Raw genomic sequence first — 25,834 nt, 5'->3', positions numbered from 1 at the left:
CTTTCAAGTTTCACAACATATTTCCGAAAGGAAGGAGACCAGAATTGCACGCAATATTCCAACAGTGGCCTAACCAATGTCCTGTACAGCTGCAACATGACCTCCCAACTCCTGTACTCAATACTCTCACCAATAAAGGAAGGCATACCAAACACCTTCTTCACTAACCTATCTATCTGTGACCCCACTTTCAAGGAGCTATGAACCTGCACTCCAAGGTCTCTTTGTTCAGCAACACTCCCTAGACTTTACCATTAAGTGTATAAATCCTGCTAAGATTTGCTTTCCCAAAATGCAGCACCTCGCATTTATCTGAATTAAACTCCATCTGCCACTTCTCAGCCCACTGGCCCATCTGGTCCAGATCCTGTTGTAATCTGAGGTAACCCTCTTCGCGGTCCACTATCTTACAAGACTTGAAACATTAACTGTTTCTCTCTCCAGAGATGCTGCCTGACCTGCTGATTCCTCCAGCACTATGTTTTTATGTCAGATCTCCAACATCAGCAGCATTTTGCTTTTATCTACATGTCTACTAGCTGACTAACTCAATAAGTCTCAGCTCCCGAATGACTGAAGACATGAATCTTGCTGGGGTATGACATTATAGATGCTCCTTTGCTACTTTCACTCATGTATGATCAAATTAAGAATATCATTCATGGATTGAATACTATTGTCACTGTCCTTATTCTAGCAGCAGCACTGGAGCAGAGCAGGCCATTCGGCCCATCAAGTCTGCTCAGTCATTTGATGAGATCATGGATGATCTGATAATCCCCAACTCCAATTTCCTGCCTTTTCCCTATAATCCTTGATTCCCTTACTGATTAAAAATCTGTCTATTTTGACTCTGAATATATTTAATAGACGCAGCCTCAATAAATGCCAAAAATTCAGTCCCCTCAGAGAAAACAATTCCTCCTCATCCCTGTCTGAAACGAGTGATCCCTTACTCTGAGATTATGCCCTCTGATCCTCGACTCTTCCAAAAGGGGAAACAACCTTTCTGCATTATGCATAAGTCCCCTAAGAATTTTGCATGCCCCAATCAGGTTGCTTCTCATTCATCAAAATTCCAATGAGTACAGACCCAATCTGCTCCATCTCTCCTCCATACCCGGGATCAGCTGAATGAACCTTCTCTGGACTGTCTCCAATACCAGTCTACCTTTCCTCAGATAGACAGACATAGATAGACAGATAGATTAAAAAAAGAAAATAACAATATCCCAAAACTGTTCACAGTATTCCAGGTGTGGCCTAACTAGTGCCTTGTATAAGTTTAGCTAGATCTCCCTATTTTATACTCCATTACTTTTGAAATAAAGGTTAACATTCTGTTGGTTTTCCCTATTACCTAACTGTATGGTTCCCATTATTATTTCCCCAGCCTCATTCTCTAGTGAGCTGATGGTAACTCTTCCATATATTATGAAGAAGCTCTTCCTATCTCTTTTTATAATTCTGGCTAGTTTACCCGCAACATTTATTTTCACCCTTTTGATTTGGTTGATCTTTTGTTGTTTTATAAAACTTTCTCAATCTATGGCTTAGCACTAATCTTTCCATACTGCATGTTTTTTTCTTACAATTAGAATTATCAACAGCCCTGGTTAGTGATGATTGGCTTATCTCCGTCCTAGAATCCTTCTTCCTCACTGGGATATGTCTTAGCTGTGAAACTTGAACTGATTTCTGAAACGTCTGCCATTGTTCCTCAACTGCCTTTTCTGCTAAACCTCTTTCCCAGTCTACATCAACAAGCTCATTTCTTTGTAATTACCCTTATTTAAGTTTAGCAAAGCTTCTCACTCTCAGACTAAATGCTACGTTCTACCATCATTAAAACCGGATTCCCGGGTGGTTTGGATTCAGATGTGGAATTTTTAACATTTTAACTTCCCACCCCAATGATGTGGGGTGCAGGTGCAGGCACAATCAAAGCATTACAGCCTCCTCTGTGTCGTAACAATTCTGTGATTCAGTGAAGTATTGATGCCACTGGACCAGTTATCCAGAACCTCTGGCTAATGCACTGAGGAACATGGATTCAAATCCCACCATGGTAGATGGTGAAATTTGAACTTCATCAAAAATCTGAAATGAAAAGCATGCCTAATGGTAACCATTGTCAATTGTCGTAAAAACACATTAGGTTTACTAACATCTTTCAAAGGAGGAAATCTGCCACTCTCACCTTATCTAGGCTACATATAATTCCAGACCCACAGCAATGGGGTTGACTCTTAACAGTCTTCTTGGCAATAAATGTTGGCCTAGCCTGTGACTCCCACATCCCATGAACTTTCAGTACTGGAGCAAATAAGCAGGAACACACAAGCATGTTCTTTTGCCAGATATCAATAACCAGTCATACAATTTAATGGAGGGGCAAAAACATGCAATGATTAATGCACAGTGTTGTATTCATGTAAGTGGACCTTAAAACAGTTAAGGCTCATCGTATAAAAGATGGGTGACAGCACTGCATAGGTATGAGGCAGCTACTTAGTTGGTGACTTAGATAATAGCGATGTGCCCCAGGGATTTATGGTTGTGCCCTTTTCTGTCTTTCACATACATAAAAGATTTGAAGATGTGCATGAGGGAATAACAGTAAATTGAGAGGCATCTCAAACTCTGAAGGAGACTATAGATGAGTGGGCAGAGAATGCAGCAAATGTAATTCAGCCCAGATAAATGGAGTATGTTTTGCAAACGAGGATACATTCTAGACATGCTAAACGTAAATGGTATTAGAGTGGAGAGACCACATGCATAAACAGATTGAAATTGTGGTTTGTTGTAAGGAGAGATATATAGATTGTCAAAAACAGAAATGTAGGTGGAGGGAAAATGTTAAAAACACCAATGGGATTCCAGTTTATAAGTAGGAATGTGGAATACAAAACCAAGGAAGTAATCTATTCAAGATACTGGTTAGGGCACAGTATTATATGCAGTTTTGGAAATACCTTTATAGAAATAATACTAAGGATATGGGAAAATTGCTGCAGAGAATCATTAGTAGTTCACCAGGGAGAAAACAGAGGACTGGATTAAAAATAAAGGGAGTATTTTCAGCTGGAGAAGAAATGTGGTAACAAAACGTGGTGACAAAGGGTAGACCAGTTAAGGCTAGTAGGAGAAGCACAAGGCCTGGGAGGGAAGGATCTGAAGGAACGTTTTCATGTGAAGGGTGAGAAAGATGCTGGATAAATTACCACAAGTGGCTATTGAGAAACAGAGTCAATTGCAACACAAAGAAGAGTTCATTAAAGACTTAGAGAAATACTGAAAGGTCCATAGATAAGAAGGAGAAATGAGTGGAGTTCTGAGACATCCTCAAGTCATGAGGTGTCAAGTTCCTTTGTTTTTTTTCTCTGCTTCCCTTCTTTTGGCAACTGCCATTGCTGTATGGAGTGCACTATTTGAAGTCAATGATTCTACAACAGACTATATTAGTCAGGTGCTAAATGATACTTAATACCAACATGTCACCATTAGCATGCTCAGCTTCTCTCTTCTGTAGCAATGACTCACTGTCAGCACTCTTCCACCCCCACCTCGATAGTTTTGGAGTTTGACACAACACTGCACTCTTCTATCACCTTTGCCTCCACAGCCACTTTCTTTGGCCAGGAGTTTCTCGCAGCCCCTTTTCTCCACATCATCCCCAACCACACAGTGGACCCTTCCGCTAGAATTTTCATTTAAACCTCCATCAGCCTTCATATTTTTCAGAACTCCATCATCTTCCTTTCTCCTTTCTGCCTCCCGAGAGAGACCATTCTTTCCTCCAGATCCTCAATCACCCACTAGCCCTGCTCCCACATTATATCCCTCACTAAATTGGTTGAAGGGGGACCTGATTGAGGTGTATGAGATTATGAGGGGCATGCACAATGTGAATAGAAAGCAGCTGTTACCCTCAGTCAACAGATAAGAGAATAAAGGCACACCAGTTCAAGTGAAAAACAGGAGGTTTAGAGGGGATTTTGAGGAAAAGGTGTTTCCCCACGGTGCTGGAGGGTAGTTGAGGCAGGAAACTTCACAACCTTTGAAAAATACTTGGATGAGGCACTTTAAATGTTATATCATTCAAGGCTGTAGCCCTAGTAAAGAAAAGTGGGACTAGTGTAGGGAGTATATTTTTGGTGGTATAGACTTGATGGGCTGAAGGGCCTCTTCTGTACTATATGATTCTATGACCAGCTCTATTCATAGGAACTGCCAGCAAGACAATGATCATCTTGCTGCAGTCCGCGCTCTCAGGGGTTGAACCCAAACATCACCATCATATCACGTGGCAAGGTTAGCGCTGTTGTGATTTGGCAAATCAATCTCTACCTTGCAGTGATTGAATGCCAACTGACACATCCTCTCACCTTCCCCTGGACCATGATGCCTCTACTGAACATCAAACCAGAATGTCATTGAACTCATTTCCATCCCCACCTTATGGTCCAATAACCTCACACATCCCACTTCCACCTTCTTCTCAAGATCCACAAACAGGACAGCCCTGATCAATCCATTATTTCGACCTGCTCCTGTCCCACTGAGTGGATTTCTTCCTTTCTTGACTATATTTTCTTCTCACCTTGTCCAGTCCCTTCCACTTATTGTCACTATGGGAACCCATCTAAAGGGTTTCTTTCAAGCCTATTCAGTGGCCCTCCCTCGTAGATGGAAAATGTTATGAACTTTGCTTTAAACTTCCATCCCTCTTTCACTTTCACATGGTCCACCTCTGTATCCTTCCTCCTCTCCCTCAACTTCTGTCTCCAGTTCTGCAGATCGGCTGGCAAGCAATATTTACAATAAGCCCACCATCTCTCAGTTATTATTTGGAGATGCCGGTGTTGGACTGGGGTGGACAAAGTTAAAAATCACATAACACCAGATTATGGTCCAACAGGTTTAATTGGAAGACTTGCTCTCAAGACGCCGAAGAAGAGGCAGCACCTCGAAAGCTAGTGCTTCCAAATAAACCTGTTGGACGATAAACTGGTGTTGTGTGATTTTTATCTTTGTCTCTCAGTTAGTAAGACTACACCTCCTTCCAGTGTGCTTCCTGCAAAGCCTAGTTTCTCTGTCTGGACAGTCTCTGTTCTAACGATGCCACCTTTCATAATAGCTCTCCCAATATGTCTGCATTTGCCCCAACCGAGGATTCTCCTCCACCATGTTTGACAGAGCCCTCAACCCAAATTCATCCTAATTGACAAGTTCCTGCTCTAACCCCCTTCCCCTTCCCATAGAGCCACAACAAGATTTCCCCTTGTCCTCATTTTCCACCCTCCAAACCTCCACATTTGAGAGATCAGCCTCCATCATTTTTCAGAACTCCATCACCAAACACATCTTCCCTTCCCCTTTCTGCCTTTCTCGAGAGACCATTCTCTCTTCTGATCCTCAATAACCCTCTTAACCTGCTCCCACATTATATTCCCAAGCAAGCACAACAGGTGAAACACCTGTAGCTTTAAGTTCTTTCTTCCAGGGTATAGTGAGGACTGCAGATGCTGGAGACCCAGAGAAGATAGAGTGTGGCAGTGGATAAAGAACAGCAGGTCAGTCAGCATCTGAGGAGCAGGAGAGTCAATGTTTTGGGCAGAAGCCTTCCCAGCACCACACCCTATCTACTCTTTCTTCCAGGGTGCCAATGCCTTTTTCAGATGAATCAGCAATTTAGATATATTTGTCTCAATATAACATATCTGCACTTGCTATTGGCAATGCAATCTTCTCTGCTTTGTCGATTATGTCCATGAAGTTCACAAGCCTGATGCGGAGTCTCCCACTGTCTATCATTAATCCTCCACCTCTTCCCACGGTGACCTCTTTGCCCTCAGCCTCTGCACTGTTGCACTCAGGCTCAACACAAACCTGAGGGACAGCATCTCATCTTTCAACTAGACACTATACAGCCTTCTGGATTCAATACAGGGTTTAACAATTTTAAAATCATAACCTCTATTTCCATTTTCTTTTTTAAAAACAGGAACAGCAAGTTCTGTTAATTCTATCGAACCTAAGAACTAGGAGCAGGAATAGGCCATTCAGCTCCTTTAGCACGCTCTGTCATTTAATACAATCAGGGCCGACCCCATCTCAGCCTCAACTACATTTTCCTGCCCACTCTCTTTTAACCCAATACTAATTAAAAATCTGTCAATCTCCTCCTTAAATTTACCCAATGTCTAGTATCCACCACACTTTCATGGGAGTGAATTTCACAGATTCACAACTCATTGAGAGAAGTCATTTCTCCTCATCTCTATTTTAAATCTGCGACCTCTTATCCTAACATGATGACCCCTTCTTCTCGATTGCCCCACATGAGGAAACATCCTCTCTACGTCTACTTTGTCAACCCCTTTTAGAATCTTCTATACTTAAATTAAATCTCCTCTCATCCTTCTAAAGTCCAGAGAGTATGGGCCTAAACTGCTCAATCTCTACTCACAAGAACCTTTCATCTCTTTTTGCTTCTTGTTCCTGTACCATTCACAATCATTCTGAGTGATATTGGGTTTGAACTGTTTCTCTCCTCAGCTGCTACCAGATCTGCTGAGTTTCTTCATTTTGCCTCACACCATCATACCTTTGCCATTTAATCACTTGGAGATAGTGAGAACTGCAGATGCTGAAGAGTCAGCGTGGATGAAGAGTGGAGCTGGAAAAAGCACAGCAGGTCAGGCAGCGTCAGAGGCGGAGGGGGGTCGATGTTCCAACCTGCAACATTGACCGCCCTTCTCCTCTGATGCTGTTTGAGCTGCTGTGCTTTTTCCATCTCCACTCTTTATCCATGCTGTTTAATCTCTTCCACCTTTTGAACATCTTTCATTTTTTGTTTCCTCCCATCCTCACCAGCCACACCCTGTACATGCTGAAAACAAATGTTAGCAGCTGTTTTTCTGTCTCTCTTTCTCTCTTTGAATAGGTACTGCCTGGCCAGCTGAGTATTTCCAGCATTTTGCTTTTATTTCTGACTTCCAACATTTGCACAATTTTGCTTTTTGCATTAGTTTGATAGATATAGGGGACAATTGTGATGTTAAACTGTGTATCTTTTTAAATGCATAATTTGTACAACAAAGAAATGTGAAAGTTGAATCCAATTGAACTTGGTTTAATAAAACAGGGTATTTATAATGTACCCTTAGTGCAATTGTTCATTGGTTTCAACATATCTCAGAGACCAGAATCAAACCAGAAATCCAAAGACTGAGTTGCCCCCAAATGGAAAATTTCAAACCTTTCAAACTCAACATGTTGACTTAAATGCTTAGAAGTATTCTCTGAAACATTCATGTTCTGTTGGCTGGGAGGGGCACTCTGGGCAGGAGAACTAGAATGTGGAGTCAAGAAGTATTAAAAACCAACAGAAAATGCTGACATGTTTAGCAGGCCGGGAGCATTTGCCGAGAAAGAGAAACAGAGCTCATGTTTCAAGTCTGTAATCCTTCATCCAAAGTGGTGAAAGTCAGAGATAAAACAGTTTTTAAGCAAGTGCAGAGTCAGGGCAAGTGCAGCAACACAATAAAAGCAAAGTTCTAGGGTTGAAGACAAAATAAATGATGGTGTGGGCCCAAAGAGGGATGATAATGGTGCAAGAAGCAAAAGGAGGGAAGAGGAGCCAGCCCACAAGGAGTGCTGCAAAGGCACTTACCATCATATAGATCTAGTTTTCCTCACCTCTCTTTACTCGCCTGGTTTCCCAAAGACTTGAAAAAAAATGGCTGACAGTGGCTAATAGTAGAATCCATGTGAAAATGAACATCTGCTCCAAATTGACTGAATTGCCTCATGAGTGTGGATTAGTGGGCCATGCACCCGCTGTCCTGCTTCCTTTAAAACCAAAACGTGTGTGGATTGGGGTCAGCTCAGACTTCTTCTCACTCAACAGAACTTTGTCCAAATAAACTCTAGCAATGATGCTGCGTCTAGATGAACATCACTGCTGCAGAACTCTATTTCTTTTTGCTCACTTGCTTCTTAGAGATCTCTGGGGGGTCCAAACAATGACTGCAGATGCTGGAAACCAGGTTCTGGATCAATGGTGCTGGAAGAGCACAGCAATTCAGGCAGCATCGAGGAGCTTCAGCAAAATCGACGTTTCGGGCAAAAGCCCTTCATCAGGAATAAAGGCAGAGAGCCGGCTCTCCTGCCTTTATTCCTGATGAAGGGCTTTTGCCCGAAACGTCAATTTTGCTGAAGCTCCTCGATGCTGCCTGAATTGCTGTGCTCTTCCAGCACCATTGATCCAGAATCTTAGAGATCTGTCCCAACTCACTATCAGGAGATATTGCCAATAAACCATCTTTCTCCCCCTGTTGCAGATACTTTACAGCCAAGTTTGACAGTGCAGCAAGAAGAGAACAAGAACATGCATTTTGATATAGCCTTATTACATTCTCAAGACATCCCCGATCCTTTATGCCAATGAAATGATTTTGAAATGTCATTACACAGGTAAGTGTGACAATGTATTTGCATACAGCAAGCTCCCACTGACAACAAATGAATAAATGACCAAATAATCGATTTCTGTTGGTGGTGTTTGAAGGAGAAATACAGTCCACGATAATTTACATCTAACTGAATAGCATCACAGCTGAAAAATAGCACCACTAACAGTGCAGCACTCCCTTGATATGGCACTACATTTTCAACTTACACTAGAGGAGAGAGTGCCACAAATGAGAGGTCACCAGGAAATCAAAGTAATTCTAATTTCCATGCCAATATAATAATTGAGGCCATCCTCTCTTCAATTAACATTTTCAGTCAAACATTAGTTCATGAAGATAAAGTTAAAAGTCACACAACACCAGGCTATAGTCCAACAGGTTTATTTGGAAGCACTAGCTAGCACTCCCAATTAAACCTGTTGGACTATAACTTGGTGTTGTGTGATTTTTAACTTCATCCACCCCAGTCCAACACCGGCACCGCCAATTCAAGAAGATAGGTGAAGTGTGGTTTAGGAGAAAAGATTACTTTTCTCTTCAGCTTTACCAACAATCACTTCCCAAGGGATAATTAAATTCCCTTATCGTGAACAAGGTGATTAGGTTTAACCTCATAAAACCAGCCACTAGTTCACTGTGTCCCAATTTCCAAAGCCAATCACCTTGAGACATCTGAATGAGATTGTCTGTTTAAGACAATTATGACCAGTTTTGGGCTACAGATGTTTGCATAGAAATACAAAGAAGTTATGACACCATTGCAAGCCAAAAGCTCAACTAATCTGTGTCAACCTTTACTTTCCAGGTGAGCAGATAATGTTGTGGTTCTGTTCGCCGAGCTGGGAAATTGTGTTGCAGACGTTTCGTCCCCTGTCTAGGTGACATCCTCAGTGCTTGGGAGCCTCCTGTGAAGCACTTCTGTGATCTTTCCTCCGGCATTTGTAGTGGTTTGAATCTGCCGCTTCCGGTTGTCAGTTCCAGCTGTCCACTGCAGTGATTGAATCAGTGGATGAGTGCCATGCCTCTAGGAATTCCCTCGCTGTTCTCTGTTTGGCTTGTCCTATAATAGTAGTGTTGTCCTGTGTTGACAAGCAACATGAGTTTGACTGGGACAACACTACTATTATAGGACAAGCCAAACAGAGAACAGCCAGGGAATTCCACTGATTCAATCAATAAGCACATCGACCTGGACCCAATATACCGACTACTGCAGCTGTCAGCTGGAACTGACAATCGGAAGCGGCAGATTCAAACCACTACAAATGCCGGAGAAATTATCACAGAAGTGCTTCACAGGAGGCTCCCAAGCACTGAGGATGTCACCTAGACAGGGGACGAAACATCTGCAACACAATTTCCCAGCTCGGCGAACAGAACCACAACAACGAGCACCCAAGCTACAAATCTTCGCACAAACTTTGAGTAGATAATTTTAATCATACTTGCCTGTCATCATAGAATTGTTAGTACAGAAGGAGGCCATTCAGCCCATCATGCTTGCACCAGCTCTTCAAGTGAATGTCATTTCCAAGTGCCAATCTCCTGCCTTTTCCCCATGCCTTTCACACCATTTCTATCCAAATAACCATCCAATGCCTCCTTGAATGCCTCCAATCGAACTTGCCTCCACCCTATTTCCAGGAAGTGCATTCCAGACCCTAACTATTTGCTGAGTTAAGAAGTATTTTCTCACTTCACCCTTGCTTCATTTGCACATCCCCTTCAATCTCTGTCCCCCTCATTCTTGTCCCTTTTCCATGTGGGATCAGCTTCTCCCGATCTACTCTGTCCAGCCCCCTCCCCCCATGATGTTGAAACCCTCTCTCAGATCTCCCTCTCAGCCTTCTTCTCCCCAAGGAGAACAGTCCCAACCTCTTCAATCTCTCCTCCTCTCTGAAGTTTCTCATCTCTGGAACCATTCTGGTAAATCCCTCCTGCCCTCTCTCTCCAATGTGTTCACATCTTTCCTATAATGTGGCATGTTCCCAAACCGTTTATTACCTTAACCTAGCCACCTCCTCAAACTAGTTTCGAATGTTGACAGCTTCCTCCTTACCTCTGGTCTCAGCAAGAGTGTCTCACAGTCTCACAACCACCTATGCAAACATTTTTAAGCTCAATTCATCTTGTCTCTTATTCTGTATCTCTCAACCACTGGAAACAGTCTATCCACTTTCATTCCACTATATTGCCAATCATCAAATTAAATATCAATTCACCCCATAATCTGCAGGGTTGTAACAGAATCCCAATTTTCTTTAGTCTACCTTTGTCTTTCAATGTCCTCATTCCTGCTGAGAAATTCTACAATCTTGTGTTCTTAATAAAGCAATTTTCTTTTTCAATAAAAAATACTTTGCACACCTTTGTTTCTTTTTAAGAAACATTCCATTGCTTCTCTACAATTCAGTTTCTCTACAACTGCATCCCAGTTCATCTTTCAACTCATTGGTGCATGTTTTAAGGGAAAAATAAATAATTGTTTAAAGCAGATGATCAAAATAGGAATTGGGAGGGAAAGTAGGGCAGTAGGATCACTTTTAAGTTGCTCAAGGAGAGAGCCACTATAGGAAAATGTTTTGCAAAAGCAAACGGCTGTGAATACTGGAAATCTGAAATAAATGCAGGAGACCCTAACTGGTTGCCACTCAGAAAAAGACCCATTCATTCTGACGCTGTTTCCTATCTTCCAACCAGTTCTCTATCTATGTCAGTACACTGTCCCCAATCTCTTATGGTGGACCTTATCAAAAGCCTCTGAAAGTCCAAGTAAACTATATCCAATGGCTCCCCTCATCAACTCCATGAGTTACATCCTTAAAAGAATTCCAGCAGATTTGTCAAGTACAACTTCCCCTTCGTAAATCCATGGTAATGCTGTCTGAACCTGTCAAGAGTGAGACGAAAGAAGGGAGGAGAGACAAGAGAAGGAAAGAGAAGAAAGGAGAGAGAATGAGAAGAGAGGAGAAAAAAGACAAGAGAAGAATGACAAGAGAAGAAAAGAGAAGAGAGAGAGAAAGAAAGATTGAGGACAGGCCCTTGCGACGTAGAGGTCACAGCAGGGAAAGTTACAGCAAGGAAAGACACAGAAGAGGTTGATAGGCACTCGATAGACATTGGGGGCATAGCAAGTGAGGGTGTGGCAGAGAAGGGCATCACAAGAAAAAACCTAAGTGGAAGAAAGGAAGACAATAGCAAAAAAGAAAGATGGATGAGAGAAAGGGGAACAGGTGGAAGGAAGAGCGATAAGATTGAAAACAAAGAATTAAAGGAAAGAGATCATAAATGAAAGGCAATTCTGGGCAGGCAGAGAAATCAAGCTGAGTTCAAACAATGACAGGCAGAAAGGCAGTCTGCAAAATCAGCTGTCTGGCCGGTGATATGTTGTGAGTGAGTACCTTGTACACAGATACAATTTCCAGCTTACTACACAGATGGTCCTGTGTGTTTTTGTCCACCATTTGTATTGGAGTAAAACGATTGTTCAAAAATATTATTATTAGCCTGGCGCAAGCAAAACATAAAAAATTGAAAACCATTTTGAGTACAAGATTGTCATTAATAATTTGGTATTTTTTAATACATTCTGGGCTTCAACCTCTTATAATTAAAAAAAATATCAATTTCTGTCTGAACGTACTGGCCAGATTTGATCCCACACATACTAAAAAGGGTTCTAAAAATATTAGATAAACGTAGATGCCTTTTGTCATTTCACTTTCTGAGATCATCTCATTAAATAAGTCACAAATGCAATAAAACATTAATGAGAACAAATAGGATTACCTAACTGATGAAAGAATATCTATGTATTCAAATTATTGTCAAAAAGAGCTGACCTATGTCAGCTTAGATGATCTCAAAATGTACGGAAACTGAAATGATACTTTGATCTAACAATTTCACAGTTCCCACATGAAGTTGCACTAAATAAACAGGTTGCGGCCTCAGGAAACAAAATTAAAAGACCATATTATTGGAGCAAAATCTGAACACTGCCTGCCCAAAGATGGCTGTCAACGATTACAGTAAATCTGCAGGACTAAATGGCAAATGTTGTTTTGCCAGCAAACCTGCCAGTCAATTTTTTCTGCATCTCTCTTCGTTCAATACCAAGGCTGAATAGGATTTTGCTAGTAAAGGACTAGGATTTATATAGCGCCATAACAAATCTTCCTTAAGTTATAGTGCTGAAAAATGTGTTTCTGGAAAAGGGCAGCAGGTCAGGCAGCATCCAAGGAGCAGGAGAATCGACGTTTCGGGCATAAATAAGTTAGAGTGCACAAGAAGCACTTCAGAATGAGCTTCTCTGAAGTGCTGCCACTCGTTTTGTCAAGTCACCTGGCAACTGCTCCATACACAGCAAGGTCACACCAATAGCAACGAAACAAACTATTGTTTGCTTTTGATGGTGTTGTTTCAGGGAGGAATGTTGGTCAAAACATTGAGAGAACATCTACTTGGACAGTCAGGCTGCACCTTAAGTATCTTGGGGCACTTTCAGAATCTGATAGTCTGTACCACTCTATCCAAAACAGCTGACTATGTAAAAGGCTTCATAAATCATCAAATGACATTACTGCAGGACTTGCCCTCCCTTTATATATATTTCACTATCCAACTGCTTTCCACTGTGTTCTTTCTAAATCCAAAGGTTAAAATAAAGGTAACCATAATGAATGAGATTACACTCGTCTACATCAAGGTTTGTATATATAACCATTGTTCATATTTTAAAACTTCCAATTATGGACATTTGAAAACAAGACAAATTTAGAAGTTGTGCAGGAGGGTTGCACTGGCCTTGAAACGTTAACTCTGTTTTTCTCTGCACAGATGCTGTCAAACCTGCTGAGTTTCTCCAGCACTTGTGGTTTTTATGACAATTTGATTCCAATGTTTCCTACTAGCTTTCTGTAACAAAAAGCGTACTTTCCAATTTCCCCTCCACGTAACAATGACAATCATCCAAAATACATTCTGTATTGCAACAAGACTAATGGCATCTCTTCAGCTGGCATGAGCGTGTGCAGCAAACAGTTAAACAACACTGACCAGCCAGATCCCACATTCAATCCTCATGCTGAGCCAATTGAGCTTGACCAGGCCGTTTTAGGTCATTGTATGGGCCTGCACTGTTTATCATTTAGAGAAGAGGGGAGTCACAATTCATGCTGGACATGGATGTATTTCAATACAATGTGCTCTCAAATTACAGCCTGCAAATACAACTTGAGGAACATATTAAAACCAGACATTCTCTTAGACATCCATTGTGAGACCAGGTTTGTCAAGTGAATGGAGATTCTTACATGCTCATTATACTTGAGTATATTTTTGTAATATCTTTCGCCAATGTTCTTTTACATTAAAGATGTTGTTGGTAACAATTACATAATCAGAGCTGGCCCATCCAAGGGATTTCCTCATTCGTGTAAATAGATTTGTTTTTAATTCATTCATGGGATGTGGGCATCACTGGCTAGGCCAGCATTTATTGCCCACCCTGAATTGCTCAGAGGGCAGTTAAGAGTCAACCATATTGCTGTGGATATGGAGTGACATGTAGGCCAGACCAGGTAAGGACAGTAGCTTCCATTCCTTGAAGGGCATCAGCGAACCAGATGGGTTTTTACAACAACCAACATGGTTACCATTAGACCAGCTTTTACATTTACTGAATTCAAATTCCACCATCTGCTAAGATGGGATTCAAACCTATATCTCCAGAACATTAGCCTGAGGCGTATTACAGGCCCAGTGACATTACTACTACACCAACACATGCCATGGTCATGGATTCATGCAAAAGCAACTTGGAGATAGTGAGGACTGCAGATGCAAAAAGAAAGCACTGCGTCCACACAGATCTTATTTAAGGACAGAAATTTTACCAAGAACTAATAGAATGACTACTTTTGGTTCAAAGGAAGTCAATTTTTCTGTGATTTTTGTTGGTGACCTGGGGAGAGAGAGAGAGAACTTGGATTAAAAGGAGGATCCAGAAAATAAACTGAATAACTTTAAAGCTGCTGTAACCAGGGCAAGTTCAGAGAAGGAAACAGATCATCTCAGGAAGGAGTGCAACAGCCATGGAGAGAAATGGCTAGCCTCAAGAGGATAAACAGTGAACAAGCCACTTCCGAAGGAAATGAACAGCTTCAACAAGGCAAGCAAACAAACAATGTTGAAATAATTCCACCGAGGCCAGCATACCGTCACCAAGTCCCCTTTATTTATACGTGGAGAGTCCTTGACTCTGATCCAGCTCCCTCACAGCCAGCTCTCAGGACTGAACATAACCTCTGACACTCCTGTTAATTTTTTTTTTTTTTTTATTCAATTTCCACCACCAGGAAGATAGGAAAACACCCGGGTGGCCAGTGACAAACACTGCCCTTCACATCAAAGGGCAGTGCTGTGTGATCAAAACAGTGAAGGGGAGGGTAGGGACTAAATCAAAATAGAGTTGGAGACACTCCTGTTTATATCGGTCAGCCAGGGCTCCCTGATTGGATCAGTTTAACAGCCCCAATCAGGGAACTCATATTCTATGAGGTCTCCCTGGCTGATCTCATTGCAATCACTACAACCCTCCCACTCAGAGTCTGAGGATATCGGCCAGTTCTTGTTTTTTTTGCAGCCCCTCATGGGATGTTTTAGTACCGGGTGAGATTCCTCCAACTCTGCCTCTGATACAGGTGGCATGTAACGCACAGTAGCTCGCCTTTCGTACCCAGTGATGGAGAGGGAGAACCCATGGGGTCCAGAACAGTCAGAAAGGATATTGAGGAGCTGGGTGTGTTCTACTTCCACACCTTTTGTGTTTTTGCAGCTTTCATATAGAACATGTGCTTGTTCAAGACTATCGCACCTATCCAAACTTTATATATCAATAGACCTGATCTCTTGTTAACCATGCGTCTTATCCATGCAGGGCCATCCTTGTGGTTCCTAGACCAAACTTCATTCCCTGAAGTAAACTGTCTCTCTCATTTAGTGACGTGTTGTGCCTGGTATTGGTATTCCTGATGCTATTTCACCCCCCTCCCCAGGTCTGGGAAGATCAGATTTAACCTGATGTGGAGTCTTCTCCTCATTAGCAATCCTGCTGGAGCTCTCCTTGTAGTTGCACGAGGGGCTCTGGGACAGTTTGGTACTTAGTGAAGTTGTAGGCTGTTTCTTTAAGCCTGCCTTTAAAGTTTGGAGTGCTCTTTCTGCCAGACCATTGGATGTTGGATGTTATAGAGCTGTCCTTATATGAAAAATACTATTTGATTTTAGGATCTTCTCAAATTCCCTGCTGGTAAACGATGGCCTGTTATCTGTGACCAACACTTCCAGCAGTCTGTGCATTGCAAAAGATGCCTGTAGTTTTTCTATCGTCATCACCCCGAAAAAACGTTTTGTATGTCCAACCACTTTGAATGGCATCTACAATGACTGAGAACATTGAGCCTGTGAAAGGACCTGCATAGTTGATGTGTAACTGAGCCCAGGGTTTACCTGCCCATTCCCACGAATTGGTGGGGGGAGCTGCTAGAGGTACTTTTTGTCTTTGTTGGTACTGCCTTGTCTCCTTTAAGTAGAAACAGCAGGCATTTATGGTCCATTATTATGATAAATTTATGTCCATAAAGTAATTGGTGGAACTTCCTGACTCTAAATATGTCTGCCAAACCTTTCTTCTCTATCTGGTGCATTTACACTCTGCATTAGACAAAGTCCAGGATGCATACACTATCAGGTGTTCCTCTCCATTGGGCCACGTATGAGTAATACTACCTCAGTGCTGTACGGGGAGGCATCGCATATCAATGCCAGATGTTGCTTGAGATCATAGTGCATCAACACCTCAGAGGATGATAGCTGTTTCTTCACTTCCCTGGCTTGACTACACAGCCATTTCCAAGGCTTTAGCAGGTGTAAGGGTGTCAAGACGGAGGCCAGATTATGTATGAGTTTCCTGTAATAATTCACCAGCCCAAAGAAAGACCTAAGCTCCGGTACAGATGTGGGAGCCAGGGCACCTTTGATCACCCTCACTTTATCTTCCAACAGGTGTAACCCCAGTCTTGTTGACACTGAAGCACAAGTAATTCATTTAGGGTACCTGGAACACACATTTTTCTCTTCTAGGGTGCATGCCCGCCTGGGAGAAACATCGAAAGACTATGTCCAAGTTGTCTAAGTGCTCCTTATTGGTCTTCTCTGTTATTAGCACATCATCTAGATAAATGGCAACCTGGGGTAGACCTTGTAAAATGTTCTCCATCATCCACTGAAAAATTGCACAGGCTGATGAGCCAAATGGCAGTCTTGCATATAGGTACAAACCCTTATGGGTATTAATTGTAGCATACTTCTGGGAATCCTCATCTAACTGTAATTGCAGATAGGCATGCCTCATGTCCAGCTTTGTAAAGGACAGTCACCCTGCCAGCTTTGCATATAAATCCTCTACATGAGGGATTGGGTACTTATCTAACTATGAGAACAAATGGTTTACCATCTGTTTAAAATCCTCACAAAGGGGAACCGACCTCTCAGGCTTCACAATCAGTACGACCGGTGCTGCCCATTCCATAACCTGGACTGGTTTGACGATTCCTTCCCTTTCCAGCCTCCTGATTTCTGCTTCTACTTTTGCCCATAAGGCAAATGGCACTGGGTGGATCTCACAGAATCGTGGAATTGCCTCCTAGTCAACATGAAAGGTGTCCTTGGCTCATTTAATAGTCCCTAGACCTTCCTGAAAAACTTCCAGGTATTCAATTAGGACTTCACTCAGGCAGCCATTTTCTAATTGAAAAAAACATGGAGCCACTAAAGGTGAATCTTTCTCAACCAATTTCACCTTATCAATCTTGGGCCCGAGCATTTTAGCTACAATCAGTGGGAACTGAACCAGCTGCTTCTCATAGGAGACCGGAACTGAAGGTGTCCACTTGATCAGTAAGGGTTCCCCGTTATAGGTTCTCAGCCTATTTGAGGTCCTGCACAAACTTAAGGATTGGAGTCCAGTGCGAATTCCATTAAAGACTGGTTCTGTGATCACTGATACAGTCGGGCCAGTGTCAACCTCCATTAGAACCGGGTGACTATTTAACCAGATGTTTATTTTGATTGGTTCTGATTTTGATGTTGTTAAGCAATTTAACTGCTCCAAACCAGATGTAGGTGGGCTTTCCAGGGTGTGCACTCTCCTGGATACCGGCCTCTGAGTTCTTTTATTTCATTTAGATCCAGTGGGACATTTTTGCTGTCTCGAGTCTCCATACAGGAAGCACTACAATGGTTTGCCGGCCCAGATCCTTGAGAAAATGTTAACCGTTTGGCCGAGGCTTGCCTTTGTTTTGGGGTATTGCTGTGGGCTGGCCTAGAGTCCCTCCATTCAGGATATGTCCTGAGTGAGGCTATACAATTGCCTTCACTCAAATGGTGTTCCTCAAGCTCAGTCAGCGTGGCAAGGGTGTCCGGGCTGGTATGAGGAGCAAGTTTCATTCAAACTGGAAAAGCTGATCACCATCTCCTCCTTCCTGAATAATTTTGGATTTAAAATGATCCAGGATAGCATTCAGGGTAAGACACATACCTAATATCAAGACTTGTAACCAGTCTCTCACAGCAATGACCTAATTAGGTTTCTGGAGACACTAGCACCTGTATTCACATTTACCCATTGATTCCTCAGCTCAAAGGCCAATGCTATGATGATAGATTGAGCACATTAAATTCATACATTTTGTTAATTGGAAGAATGCAAGGTGATATTATTGAAACATACAAGTTTCTTTCAAAGGTTTGACAGGGGCTGCATGGTGGCTCAGTGGTAACTGTTGGGCGACTGTCTGTGTGGAGCTTGCACATTCTCCCTGTGTCTGTGTGGGTTTCCTCCGGGTGCTCTGGTTTCCTCCCACAGTCCAAAGATGTGCAGGTCAGGTGAATTTGCCATGCTAAATTGCCCATAGTGTCCATGAATGTGCAGGCCAGGTGGATTAGCCATGGGAAATACATGGCTACAGGATTAGGTGAGGGTGGGATGCTATTCGGAGGGTCAGTGTGGACTTGATGGGCTGAATGGTCTGCTTCCACACAGTAGGGATTCTGTGATATGTTTCTATCTATACATGGAGAGTCCTTGACACTGATCCAGCTCCCTCAGAGCCAGCTCTCAGAGTGAGCAGAACTTCTGACATTCTTGTTTATATCTGCCAGCCAGGGCTCCCTGATTGAACCGGGTTAACAGCCCCAATCAGGGAACTCTGATTCTATGAGGTCCACCTGGATGACCTCATTACAATCACTACCGGTGACAACTTCAGAAAGAGATTCTGCATCCTTAGAACAAAAAAAAAGGAACAGAAATTGCTGGAGAAACTCAGAAGGTCAGGCAACATCTGTGAAGAGAAAGGAAAGTTAGTGTTTCAGGTCTAGTGACCCTTCTTCCGAAATAAAATGGGTTGCTTTGAGAGTAGAAGCAACAGTCAGACTGGTTAACTTAAGCAAGCAAACAAACCAAAGTGGGAAAATGAGGTCTAGGTCACACAAGAGGAAAATAGATAGTGCCAAGAAGTGGCAAGGGGGATAAGGATACAGACCTGGCAGGAATACACTAACAGATTTCTTTCATCGTCAGAAATCTGCCATTATAAAATGATACTTTGACTTTACATTTGAAACACAAAATGTTGCTTGACTCAGAGATACCCACACACACATGCACACTCTCCCTCGCTTCCAATACCACAACTTTATGCGATCCCTGCTCTCTTCAAATTCTGGCTTCTTGAGCATCTAGCAATTTACTTGCTCAATCATTGGTGGTCATGCTTTTAGCTGAACCCCAAACTCTGGAATTCTCTGCCTAAAACTCTCCTCTTCTCTACCTCCTTTTCCTCCTTTAATACACTCCTTAAAACTAACCTCTTTGACCAAGCTTCTGGATACCTGCCCTAATAGTCACTTGGTTTGACACTAATAAGCTGACCATTCCCATCAATTTTCTGTATTCAAAAGTGGGCTTCCATTTCCCTTCCCCACGTTTATTGTTTTATAATGTCCCAAGAAACACCTCGAGATATTTTCTTATGTTAACGATTCTACATAAGTATACATTTTTGGTGTTGCATTCTGATAAAGTCTCAAGCCTCCATAACTTATTTACTGCTGTTCTTATAATTGTGACTATAACTTCCACATTGTAGGTGAAATCCAAGCCAAATAAATTTAGATCAAAAATCTATGCAAAGCCTCGTGACCATGTGCAAACCTATAGAAAACTTACCTAGTTGTTATTTAAAAATATATCTGTGATCGATGAACTATCTAACGTTTTGCTCTGGCACAACAAAATGCATATTTATGGCTAACCGATAAGGAAAATGGTGAACCTTCCATCATATAGAGATTTCTATTGAGTTCAATTAACAAGTTTATTCCAATCTATTAAGGCCTCTTGCTGACCTCTGGCAGACACCTGCAAGCTCAGTGCGTCTTTCATCTCAAAATAATTGTTAGAACTTGCAAAGCTTCAGATTTAAGGCAGTCCAGGAAAAAACAGAATCAGTTCGCATTAAGGTGAAGGATGTTTATGGAGCAAATAGAATGCATCCCATTCCAAGTGCTCAGCATCAGAATCTGTCCCAGCTCAGGTACTTCATCACAGAATATAGATCAAAACCCTTTAATGCCATTAAAATACTGCTTCTCAACTCCAAGCACAGATCCGCATCTCCTGCTGCAACATTTGTGACATTTTCCAAACTTAAAAATCACAGCTAACTTAGCAATCTTCCACCTTGGGACCATATTTAGTTAAAAACTGAATTGAGACATTCATTTTAAAAAGCAATTCTATTCCAAGCATAAGTTCATTTAAGAGAGTACTGCATACTTTCACAATAGATATCACACAGCTACAATCTCACCTTACTGAGGGTACAGTCTCAGGATCTGGGGTAGGCTGTTTCGGACTGAGATGAGGAGAAATGTCTTCACCCAGAGAGTGGGAAGCCTGTGGACTTCTCTGCCACAGGAAGAAGTAGAGGCCAAAACATATGATTTCAAGAAGGAGTTATAGTTCCTAGGGCTAAAGGGATCGAAAGGTATGAAGAGGAAGTAGTACTGGGTTAAGTGATCAGTCATGATCATATTGGAGCAGGCTCATAGGGCTGAACGGCCTACTCCTGCTCTGATTTTCTATGCTTCTGTAATTGTTGTGAAATTTACAAATTTCGAGGGAAAATCAGGTAACAGGGCATTTCCTGATGGTGACAATGGTGACAGTTATTTTTTTGTCTCATCTCAACCAACATAGCATGCAGAAGAAAAAAGAATTCAACTCTATTGCAAGTTTCCTGAGCTTTAGTACTGGCTCACTAAATTTAAAGTTCAGCAGCATGGGCAAGCATAAATTAAAACTATATTCATGGTGGCTGTAGCTCTGGATCTGGATCCCACGATCTGTGCAATGACTTTGTTCCCTTGGTCTTCCTTTCTTTCTATAAATTTGCAAACTCTCAATAAGTAAGTTTACCACCAACCACGCACCATTAGCTTTACGCTAACCCCTTTTCAGTCTTGGCAGCACCAAACACATTGGGCCTTCACCCACTGTGAGCAGAATTCATGCCACTAGTGTGGACCTTCAGTTTAAAACTACAGGTGGAATTCGACTTGAAATTTCACTTGAATGACTTCAGTATATTTCAGGCAAATGAGAACAAGAAAGGGCTGCATGGCACTAGCTAGTGTACATATATCTCTTTATGATATTTACGATGATCTGTCACTTCAGATGAATGTGGTTCACTAAACTGCATGGAAGAAAACACAGATTGTTCAGTTCTTAATAAAGTATATTTTTTGATGCTACCTGATTTATGACTAGAGTCATATGGGAGCCCTGGCTTGCTGCAGCATGATATACCCTCCCCCAATAAAAAGTTACAAGCATACCTACTACTGGGTAAATAAGGCATGACAAATCCAGAAAATACAGGGGCACCTCAGCAAATAACATTCCATTCCCTCCAAGCTCCATCTTGGGCTACTCACAACTACAGTTAATTTATGAACCTGGCCTCGTACTAAGAATCTGTTGTCACTGGGAACCAAGCTGACAAATTGACAAGTCAGGAGCCATTTGTGCTGCAGGCCCATGCTCACTTAGAACTGGGTTAAGACTGTCTGAATTCATTTTAATCCATACTCTTACAGCCAGCAGAGACTTTCACCCCATCAGCCTGGAGTAGATTTGAATCCAGGTCCAATGACAAAACAACTGCAGAATCTCTTGATGCCTCAAATAATTCTTTGTGGAAAATAAAGTTTGCTAACTGAGAGTTGGTCCTGCTCTACTCAATCCACTGAAAACAAGATTGAAAATATTCCTTACCCAGTATTAATACCATTCCTTGCATTCCCATTTTCTACTTGCACTTACAATGCCACAGTGTAAAAGTGAACAGACTTTTTCACAAAATCCTAGCTCCAATTTTATATCAAACAAATCTCAAATCTTCAGTCCTGTTCCCACACTTGGTTTTCTCTCAAGTCCTAGCCACTGGCACAACACATGAACATCCTGACAGGAAAAGGTTCAAGTCAAAAAGCAAATGTGTTCAGTTGATGCCCTTTTAATTTGTAAAAAATTCAAGCCATGTTTTTATCCAATCAACGTAATAGCACTTTATGGAGGACAACATCACCAGAAAACAAGGTTACCTGGGCAAGGTCTGATGAACTGACATTATATGAAAAAGAAAACAATTCGTAAGAGTTGGCAATCTGTCAACTATAATTTTCAAATCCTTTCAACTCAATAGGACAAACACTGTGGTTGTCTAATAAGTCAAAAATGGTTGGGGTTTTTTGCATAGTAGCAGAGAATGTGCCATTCTGAAGGCACCAAGCTGGGATGGAGGAGTTGGATTTAGGAAGGGAGGATTGGTGAAGCAACGATAATTGTTGCCTATTTTAAATTTCCTACCTCATGTCATGGGCTAATTTAAAATGGGTTGTAGAATTTGTAAAAAATATTTTTATGAGCAAAATAATTAAAAGCTACAGTTTTGTCCATCATAGGTCCAATTCTTATACTAGGGTTTTTTTTAAGAAAATGCATCCAATTGTTTACTTTCATCTTGCAGTGAATGTTTGAGGCCATCATCATTGCTGGGATAAACTATGGTTTCAAAGACAAAATATTTTATTCCTACTACCAGCAAACATGAAACAAAAAAAATGGGATCGTGAAACATGACTTAATTGTGATAAAGCCTCGCATCCAACTTAGCAAGAACCCCCTGTTTTGATTGGGGCATCTCTGTCTTGGTATAACGATGGCTGACATGTCATGCACTGATATAATAGTAGGTTCAATTTTTAAGTCTCATTCATATTTCAGTCACTAAACTCTACAATGATCATCCATCTTATCCCTTTCCTAATATGTGCAAGCCATATTGAAAACATTGCATGACTGCCAGTATAATCCAGATAAACACTCATTTTAAAAACCAGGAAAAAAAGCATATGCTTGGAAATTGTGACTTTGTAATCATTACCCAATTGATAATAAAAAACAAAGCAAGTTTGTGGCTGTTGCAAGCCAGCTATGCCAAGGCACTCGGGACAATGTACAAAGCTCTTTCAAATGGAAGTCAGTTACAAATCAAGGCTGAGACTGTAAAATTGCCACGAGGGAGGTATGATCCAATTTTACAAGGTACCAGAAACATGAGACCAAAATGTAGACTTAAACTTATAGCTTGTGACCTATTTCCCCTCAGACAATTATTGGCACATGACTGTTAACCTTTGCAAGTGGGAAATATCAAACCTAATTTTCCAACCACACTTCTGGTACTTCAATCTGATCTTACAGCTTTGCCCCTGCAAAAAGAGCTATTAACTGTTGTCCAAGGCACTCACTTTCTGATTTATATAAAAAGGGTCCAAGTCCTCCAATGGTTCAGCAATGCATTTAGGAGGGGGGTCGCCATAGATAAATGGCAAACTTCTGCCTGCTTCAAGGTCGCTGTTTGGTTTAAGCTTATTTTGATCATCATCATCTCGGTGGCTGCTGTCTTGCTTGGGAGGCTTTTTTTTCTTCTCCTCAGCAATCCGCTGCTCAATGATAGCCAAAGACTCACGGGTGAAAAGGCGGAAACTATCAGGGCCTGGCGGTGCAAGCATGTGCGCTGCCATCTTTTCATCCTGCAACAATGTCTTCAATTATGTAGCCTCCAGGATGGGACAGCTCTGTCTAAAAAAAATCAAAGAAACTTTAAGAATAAAATTACAGATCAACTAAAGAAAATTGATATTTAGCACTGAGACTACCCATTAAATATTTTCTTCAACTAATGAGAACAAAAGTTTATATTGCACCCTTGACCAGGTTTTTCAGAAACGCCCCAAAGCTTCTGCTATAGGAAGGATGTGGCGAAACTTGAAAGGGTTCAGAAAAGATTTACAAGAATGTTGCCAGGGTTGGAGGGTTTGAGCTAAATGGAGAGGCTGAACAGGCTGGGGCTATTTTCCCTGGAGCATCGGAGGCTGAGGGGTGACCTTATAGAGGTTTATAAAATCATGAGGGGCATGGATAGGGTGAATAGACAAAGTCTTTTCCCTGGGTGGGGGAGTCCAGAACTAGAGAGCATAGGTTTAGGGTGAGAGGGGAAATATATAAAAGAGACCTAAGGGACAACTTTTTCACACAGAGGGTGGTACTTGTATGGAATGAGCTGCCAGAGGAAGTGGTGGAGGCTGGTACAATTGCAACATTTAAAAGGCATTTGGATGGGTATATGAATAGGAAGGGTTTGGAGGGATATGGGCCAAGTGCTGGCAGGTGGGACTAGATTAGGCTAGGATATCTGGTTGGCATGGACGGGTTGGACCGAAGGGTCTGTTTCCGTGCTCTACATCTCTATGACTCTGAGACTGTAAATACATTGGCACTGAAATGTGGGCAAAAAATAGTGTTGAAATTTTCAACACTGCATTTTAAATTTGACCAATAGCTTTTCTTTATTGTTGCATATTGTGGCAAAACATGCACAATGGCACAGTGAAAGCAAGATAAGATATGCAGGAATCCAGTAATGTCCCAATTACAATTGTTGCCATGAAACTCGAAATTCAAAGAGCTACCACGTTAATGCATTAACACGGACCCTTGACATCTAAAAATCTGCAGATTAACTCATCTTTGCCTCTCCAAATGCAGCGTTACATATTCAGATTATAATCTTTCAGCATAGATCATTTGCAAACAAAATTCAGCCACAACTTAAATTTCAGCGTCCCACTTCAAAAGAGCAAGTTCTCTTTTGAGTAGATTACATGATCTCAAAGGGTTTGTTTCAGGCTGGGTCTAATTCAATGAGAGCATGCACAAGGGACAGAATATTGCCAGAATAGAGGTGGTCTTGTTTTGAGAAAGGTGAATGATTGTAAAACTTCAAGTGTTCAAAGATCTTATTTCAATGATGTGTACACTCTCCAACTACTGCAGTGTACAAGGTAATGGTCGCTTTCCATGTTACATAATGACAGCTCAAACTGGGATATGCACACATTATCAATCTAAACCTTTCATCAGAGGCTGAAGCATGTCAGACCTCTTCCACATTTAACTTCCCTTCCTAAAGTCACTATTTTTATTGCAGTTTCAGTTGTGCCATGATATATTGAAGAGAAAAACACAATCTAGATCTGGATCGTCAGTTTGAATTCAGCAAACTGTCACCCTGCAATGGTGACTCAAAACTCATTTATTGATTTCATTATTTGCCAATTTGACTCCTCATAATGTTAAGACAAGATGCAATGTGTAATTTTACCAACAAGACATACTCATTAAACAGTTATGGTACATATGATAAGATTTCATCCTGTCTTATCGTGAAACTGAAAGTCAAAGTTGGCACTGATGTTTGTAAAATCCATATTCCTTTTTAGACTCGAGGCCAAGGTAAGTAATACTTAACTCAAAAAACTAGTACACAGTTGAAACCCACTATACTTTCACCCATCCTAATTCAGCTATTACGAAGTCAAGAGACTTGATGAACGAATGGCACCTTAACGCACACCAAGTTTTACAAATAAAAACTCACACTATACAAACAAGCCTTAGGTTTATCATTATTACCACACATGTCTACATCAAATGCCCTGGTCTCCGTGCTCCCCCAGAATATAACACAGCCTGCCTGCCTGCCTTCAAATCTGCTTGCTCGCCTCAGTGCCAAGAACTGGAGCCATTTCGGCTCAAAGCAGCCAGAACACAGTGGCGAGCTTTTTGATTGTTGTTAACCATTGAACCTACCTTCTGG

The 25,834-nt window shown here is 41.6% G+C and overlaps 1 protein-coding gene across 1 annotated transcript in view; it reads right to left on the bottom strand.

The window, feature by feature from the left end:
- Positions 1–23,753, bottom strand: part of LOC122543258 (sodium channel protein type 8 subunit alpha-like) — a 199,539-nt gene extending 175,786 nt beyond the window's left edge. Inside the window, exon 1 of the mRNA XM_043681730.1 lies at positions 23,424–23,753. Within this exon, the coding sequence (XP_043537665.1) occupies positions 23,424–23,699 (276 nt within the window). The 5' untranslated portion in view covers positions 23,700–23,753. The remainder of the gene's footprint in view (positions 1–23,423) is intronic.
- Positions 23,754–25,834: the final 2,081 nt, after the last annotated feature.

This window comes from Chiloscyllium plagiosum, chromosome 43 (genome assembly GCF_004010195.1).
Source record: "Chiloscyllium plagiosum isolate BGI_BamShark_2017 chromosome 43, ASM401019v2, whole genome shotgun sequence".
Taxonomy (NCBI): domain Eukaryota; kingdom Metazoa; phylum Chordata; class Chondrichthyes; order Orectolobiformes; family Hemiscylliidae; genus Chiloscyllium; species Chiloscyllium plagiosum.
This window is presented reverse-complemented; position numbering and strand designations above follow the sequence as displayed.